General features: G+C 28.9%; 1 protein-coding gene across 1 annotated transcript; it reads left to right on the forward strand.

Moving 5' to 3' along the window:
* Positions 1-3,446: 3,446 nt before the first annotated feature.
* On the forward strand, positions 3,447-6,368 carry LOC108487288 (uncharacterized). The gene is made up of 10 exons (XM_017791589.2): positions 3,447-3,700; positions 3,799-3,895; positions 3,993-4,054; positions 4,128-4,190; positions 4,298-4,357; positions 4,577-4,633; positions 4,904-4,946; positions 5,071-5,148; positions 5,346-5,812; positions 5,892-6,368. The coding sequence occupies exons 1-10, from the start codon at positions 3,605-3,607 to the stop codon at positions 5,979-5,981; spliced, it is 1,113 nt and encodes a 370-aa protein (XP_017647078.1). The 5' UTR covers positions 3,447-3,604; the 3' UTR covers positions 5,982-6,368.
* The last annotated feature ends 1,407 nt before the right edge of the window (positions 6,369-7,775 follow it).

Here is a 7,775-nt window from a genome sequence, read left to right on the forward strand (position 1 = left end):
AATATTAAAATTCATAAAATTTATATTTTATTTAATGGAAAATTTTCAAAAACATTCCTAATAAATTGTTTAACTAATCAAACATTGTAATGTAAATTTCTTAAAATTTCATAGATACTAAATATAATTTTATCTGCATAACAATTGCTTTCTTAAAAATAATATAATCCAAAAATCATATTTTATTGAAAATCTTAACATCAAAAATAAAAAATAAAAACCACATCCGGTTTTCTGAAAGCATCCAAGAAACCTCTCATTTATTTTTAATTATTTTTCTATATAGTAATTATACTACCTGTTGGAAGCAAACAGTGTTTTCACTGTTAATTCCTCAGGCATGCACTTCCTTACTTTTTCCCTTTTTTTTCTTCACGTTCAACTCATTTCACATTTTGACCCACACCGCTCTCTAAATCCACACCCTAAAGATTTGTTCATCATTTCTAACTCCCCAGAACAATTTTTTTACTTCGCCATAGGTTTAGGAGAAGAAAGGTATATCACATGTTAGAACTAACCATAGAACTTACGTACCACCCATTAAATGAATCGAAATTGGGTTTTTGTCTTTTGTTATGAACAAAAACATGAGGAGGGTTTTTTTTCTTCTGACATGTTTGGTCAACTTTTTGTTTGATTCAAGCAGAGATGTTGTGTAATAAACTTTATTGCTGCCATGTTAGAAACTGCAAAGGCCTATCTACATCAAGGTGCTGGTTGGGGGTAACAGAGGAGAGGGCATTGGTGGAATCATTCAAAAAAAGAAACGACATTAGCAAAAATAAAAACTTTTTATAGGGTAGTGACAAGTTTATGGTAGGGCCAAATTTGGGGTCACATGCAAAGATCATTCTCGGTTTTATTGGGAGGAAACAAGGGAATGATGCCCAAAATCTAAATATTTAATTTATTCATAATAATATGTTACTTGCTATGTAGTTACGATTCAAATAAATAAATAGAGAAGTGGGGGGTGATAAAGTCAAAAGCAATGAAACTAGGCATGTTTTGCCTAATCCATAGCTACTACTTTATTTTACCAATTGGTTTATTGTAATACAAATTAGTATTGAATTATTTTTCATTATAAAGTCAAGTTCTATATGGGAAAGGTTAACTAGTTGATTATTTTTAGTGATTTTTGGTTTATTGAATGTTTATCAGATTTTGATTTGTTCGAAAGTTTTTCAAGTAAGAGATGTTTCCTCTACCACAACAATAAAAAATTGTTTAGAGTCTTATCACATTATGATTGAAGATCAAAAGTGTTGTTAATTGAGAAAGTCATATTAACGTTTCGAGATTTTTTTATTTTATTTTCAATTTAAATTAGAAAGCTTTACTCAAGCAATGAAAGCTCTTTACTTTCGTCACGAAGTTTAGGTTGTTTGTCTTTAGTTTAGTACAGAACCAAGTCTCTCAACTACTTTCTTTGTTCATTGTAATCGAGTTTGCGACTTTTGTGAACTTCCGTCTCTATGAGATTTTTGTTCTTGGTATGCTTGTATTTTTTTTAATGTGAAATGAATTGAACTTTTAATAAAAAAAATGTGATCGCAAAAATATGAGTGAAATTTTTTTTTTAAAATAAAGTAAATTATCTTGGTAATTTTTTAAATGAATTAATTTTAATGTCGCATGTAATTTTATGCATTTAATTTTAATTAATTTTAAATAACATATCTTTTAATTATTGTTACCTATCATCGATATTGATAATTTTTAAAACTTTAAATAATATATAAATTTTGAACTATATAAGAAAGTAAGCTATAATGTTAATTTGAAAAAAATAAAATAAAATAAAGTAAAATAACATGCATAAATTATAATAGCTCATGATAAATAGAAAATATATTTATCCTAAATTAATAAACACAATTAATAATAGTGCTCGAAAAGTAATGGTTGATATTTGACTTTATTTTTTTTAAAACAAACCCGGAAAACATTTTTCAACTGCACCAAATAAATAATACATAGATAAAAGAAACAATTTTAAGGGTGATTGTTTCTTGAACAACCATTGCTTTAATGCTTCATTATTTTTATATAATTCTAACTTATTGATACTAACAACCTCCATTTTTTATCAGTAATTTTTTTAGATGTTCCTTGATTGAATATGTCTAACACTATTTATAAAGTTAAACTTAAACTTTAATTGATATATAACTATAATATTAATTAATTGATAATTAATATATTTACAATTCTATACAAGTAATAACTTTATTTTACATCAATAAAATTAGTGTGATTTAAAAAATTAACACAACTTTTTATGCTAAAATTTTTAACTAATAATTGTAAATTTAATTATAATTATATTTATCACAATTTTTCATTTTTATTCTAAGAGTCCTATTTAAGTAATAACTCTATTTTACATTAACAAAATTAGCATTATTTTTTATTTTTAAAAACACTAATATTAACACAACTTTTTATGTCAATTTTTTAACTAATTATAATTATCACAATTTTTCTTATATTTTATGTTTAAAGTTCTATTCAACTAATAATTTTATTTTTAAAATTAGCGTAAATTTTTAACTAATAATTCTAAATTAAATTATAATTATTTCTAAAACTAATTCAGAATATGATAGAAAATAAAAGATATTATAGATATTTTTCCAATTCGTGCTTTTATATATATTATAGATGTTTTTGAGTTAATTGCACATTTACACGGACATCCTCGAAATATGATCTCCATTCTAAATTGATCTCCAAACTACAAACTATTGATGTTATATTAATCATGTCTTTCTGTTATTAAAACAGTTAATTTAACCATTAAATAACATATCAAATCTTATGTAGCATAATTTAAAATGAAAATTTCATTAAGGATGTTTAGGATGCAATTAAAACGTTTTAAAGTTTGAAAACTAATTTAGAATGAAAGTTATAGTTTGAGGATGTATAGATTAATTCTAATTTTTATATCATTATTTTTACAATTTTAAAATGAAAATTTCTTTTTATTATCAATTTTCAATAAATTTAATTAATTTCTTTTAAAAATCAATCACCGCTTTATGATATATTTGTTTAATAAAAATAAATTAAAATTTATCGAAAAATTAAATAAATTCTATTTAAAAGAATAAATAATTCTTCTAATTTCAGTGATAATTTTGTTTTAACATCTTGAATCTAAAGCTATCAATCTAATAGTTTCATATATATGTTTAAAATTTGATATGATAATTTTAAATATGCTCCATGTCAGATAAAAAATTAGCATTTCACTCCTATGCTAATGCTAGGCTAAAAGGACTTGATTGATATGAAATTAATATTTAGAGGACTCAATTAGAACATTTTGAATTCTAGAGCGATTTAGAATCTTGGTCATAGTTTGGGGGTGTAAAGTGAAATTAACCCTTTTCTTTAAGAATAAGAAACTGGGCTTAATGTGGACTCATGCTCAAGCCCTATCTAGCTTCACAGTGGACCGTTAAGCCACTATTGTTCTCTGCTGAACTGACTTCCTAGAAAATCAAACCGCAAAGCCAGAGTCCATTAGAAACGCAAAACAAGAGAGAACGGAAACCGGCGAGACAAAGTCGAAGGCGGAGAAGCGCCGCAGATGACGGAGCCAAGACGATTGAGAGGACACAAGGCTACCGCCACTTGCTGTATCGCCTCACGTGACAAGCCCGGCCTCGTCGCCACTTCCGGCGAAGTAACCCCTACACTCGTCTTCTTAATCTCCTTCGAATTTCAATTTTCACTGAAACTTGTCTGTTTTAATAATATTACAAAAATTAATTTTTAAATTAGGATGGTTGCATTTGTTGGTTTGATATGCGATGCAAAGATGTGAAATTTGTTATGGATGTTAGCAATGAACCAATTTCATCCCTTTGCTTCAACTCAGGTCATTTTCTATCATTTAAAAAAAAAATTCTTAATGCATTTCTAATTGATTTTTCTTTTAATTACTTATTATTATTTATTCTTGGCATCAAATGCAGGAAATGAGAATATCATCTATGTTTCAACTGGAAATGAGGTCAAGTCCTTTGATGTGCATATGGTAATTTTATATTCCTATGACTGCTTTTGTTTTGATTACATTTGAAATTTGCTTATAAATTGTTCGTTTATAGTTAGCAGATAACTCATGGAAGCCTTTGGAGAGCTATAACTATAATAAAGAGGAGATAAATCAGGTAGAAATTTGAGATTTTTTTGGGAAAGAAATTTAAAGGTGCTTTAGTTTATGAATTTGTAAAGTTTAGTATGTGCTGGCATATTATATTTTTTTATGTTTGTGCAGGTTACTTGTAATTCCAGATCATCTTTCCTTGCATCTGCGGATGATGGCGGTGAGATTAAGGTAATTCGATTTTCATTAGTTTAATGGTCTGTCTTATGCTAGTAATATAAATTATTATTGCCATGAAGAATTTATTTGTTGGTTTATTTAACTGATAATGTTAAAATTATTAATGAATAATATATCTAATGTCATACGTGCAGATTTGTAGTTTTGTTTTCTAGATAGATATTGTTTGAATTTTAACATTTTAGCCTCGTATGGTCATATATGTTGCAGATCATTGACATTCATCAGAAACGTATTTTCAAGACATTGAGAGCCGGACATACAAGTGTATCCTTACTCTTTAAGCCATTTGCCTGTTCCTATTGTGTATGATAATTTAATGTCCTGTGATATATGAACTGAAATTTCCTGGCTCTATATTTTATTTCTGGAAAGTTTCCTTTCGAGCCCTTGTTTTTACAGTGAGACTTTTATTGACTTGTTATTATGGTGATCCGAAATGGGGGGATTAGAAGGTGGTTAGCTATTCATTTCTGGTTGGAGTTAGCTTGAATCTTTATCCTTCTTTCATATCTTTCTCGCCTTAACACATCACAGATTTGCAGCAGTGTTCAGTTCATTCCTTGGAGACCTTGGGAAAGTAGGTCTTTAAGGTTTTATAGTACTCTTTAAAATCTCTAACTTCGTTTTCTCTTAGCTGTCCATTACAGTTATTCTATTTGAATGACGGTTCATAATATTTTTACTCTATTTTAATGTGGCAGTCGTTACAGGAGGTCTTGATTCGAAGTTTATCATATGGGACTTCTCAAAAGGGCGCCCATCCAAAATTGTGGATTTTGGTATATATGTCTTAAAAATTCTTTGTTTCGTGGTTTTATGGAGGTTCTTCAAATATTAAATGTGTCATATCTACAGCATTTTTATAATATCATTGACAATGAACTTAAGCTGGTGCATATTTGCTCATTGTGATTATTCTAGACAAACACAAGGCTAGTGCATGTTCAATTCTCGTATTTTTGCCCCTTCACTGCAGGCCTGCCTGACATGCGTAGTGGTAGTAATGCTGGACAATGTTTAAATCCAGCTTTTGTTCACTCAGTAAAAGTCCCAGATGTTGATATGTTGGACAAAATAGGCAAGATATGTGTTGTGGCAAGGGGTGATGGTGTTATTGATGTGATTAATACGGAATCAGAACTTACAGCCACAAAACCTAAAAGTTCCACGAAATCTCGAAAAGGAACTCAGTCCAAAGGAAGTGACGGTGGAGTTCCTGATGAAAATGGAAGAAAATGGTTGCATTTAGATTACTCTTTAGGTGGTCATACTGCTGCCGTGTCTTGCGTGACATTTTCGTTGTTTGGAGAGAAGGGGAAGTTCCTTGTATCGGGTGGAAACGATAAGTTAGTCAAAGTCTGGGATTGCTCTAGGTGTCTCGATTCATGGCAGACAGGAGATACCAACGAGCTGCTACATTTGAATATCAATTTAACCAAAAAGGTGAATCTCATTGCTTCATGTACTGTATATGTTCGATTTCTCTTCGAAGCTTCTCGTTTTTAACCACTTCTGTTGTCAGGTAAATTGGCTCTGTACAACTCCAGCTGAATCGGACAACCTCGTTGTCTGTGACACAACTAAACTTGTGAAGGTGTACAGTGTTTCCTAAACCAAAGCTGCGGAATCATCACGTGAGGTTTGTCATTTATTACTGTTTCTGGAGTATGTTGTTGCCAAAGATTGACATGGCATCGGGAGCACTAGGAAATTATGTAAGCTTGAAATAGTTGGTTATGTTGAGTATTATCTTTGTTGAAGAAAATACAAAGGAAACAAATATGATCCCATAGCTGTTACCGTGTTGATGTAAAGTTGATACTGCAAATTTTGGAGTAGTTCATTCCTTTTACCTTTCATCCCTTGTGAACAAGTAAGCTGACTCTTTTCATTTCATTATACTTACCATTGGACTACAAAGCAAAAATAAGTATTGTAGCTTGATAAACAAAGGTTATGTAACCCACACAAATATAATCATTTATTTGTTTTGCTTAAAGGATCTTTTATTTATTTAATATTATTTGAACATGACTCTCACGAGAAAAATAGGTTAAACTCTGCTCTTTGTGTAAGTTGTGGATTTAATTTTTATACTAATTTGGTTAGTTTTAGTCCCATGCATTTTGAATTAGGCAATTTTACTATTATACTTTTCAAAATTTAAAATTTGGTTTTGCTACTAGTGAATTTGGTTTTTATTCTCCAATTTGATCATTATTAGTTCTTATGCTTTTTGAATTTTTCAATGTTAACTTAGACGATAACCGTTAAACTTATTAATTAAAATAGCTTGGTTTTTCTATGAATATTATATGAAAATAATAATCTCACATAATATATGTTTGTAGTATAAGATGATGTTTGTAGTATATGTTTGTAGGCGGGGTCTTGCCCCCAATGGCCAAGCCAAGAAATTATTTGGAGAGCCAATATTAATTAAAAATTTAGAGGACAAAGTGTAATTTTATTATTATATTAATTGGTAATTTTTTAAAAATTACAGAGACTTTATAAAGAATTTTTCATTTTGGGACAAGTCACTGCCTGGTCCCTCTCCCTACTCGCCCCTTATTTGAATGGAATAATAACAATTTTAGTCCCTCTCAATTAAAAATAGTTTAATTCAACCCTTTTTAAAAAAAAATTTTTAGCTTCACTTCTCCAAACTTTTATAATTTTATTTTGACCTCCAATACTAAATTCTTTGCTTTGTTCTTGAAAATAATAGAATTTAACTTAATAAATTTAAAATTATTATTTAATTAAGATCAAAATTTTAAAATTGGAAAGTATAAATAATAAAATGAACAGATTAAGATATAAAAATCACGCATAGAACGAAAATTAAGATCGGGATTTGACTAAAAAATATAAGTCTTCAATCATGCTGAATAGAATATGCAATTTTGGGTAGCAAAATCAATGTCAGAAAACAGAGGTCCATGACAACAGCTATGTGGTAGGGACAATCTGGTCTGGCCAAATTTTGGTACATGTTTGGTTTGGTGTCACTCCTCTTCCATTCCTGACTCATTATTTTAACCTTCTCTTTTTCATTTTTTAAATCATAATAATCTTAATTTGTTGGTTATATACCCAGTTGAATAATGTTTATTTGCTTCTTTTTCCAATTTATGATCTTTGCTTTTCAACTTACTAGATATGATATTTTTCTTCTATTTTCTGAAATCTCCAAATGTATGAGACAGTAAATTAATGCGAGGCGTATTATTTATGGTTCAACAGTGACATACATTTAGACAAGGGTGAAATTATTTATTAGTTATTATACTATGTGTAAATTGTAGATTTAGTCTATAGACATTAATTTTTCAATTTTAATATATTTATTTTTAAATTTTGAAATTCGGTCTTGACAAAATTGTGATGGTTAAATTTGTTA

This window comes from Gossypium arboreum, chromosome 10, assembly GCF_025698485.1.
Source record: "Gossypium arboreum isolate Shixiya-1 chromosome 10, ASM2569848v2, whole genome shotgun sequence".
Classification (NCBI taxonomy): Eukaryota; Viridiplantae; Streptophyta; class Magnoliopsida; order Malvales; family Malvaceae; genus Gossypium; species Gossypium arboreum.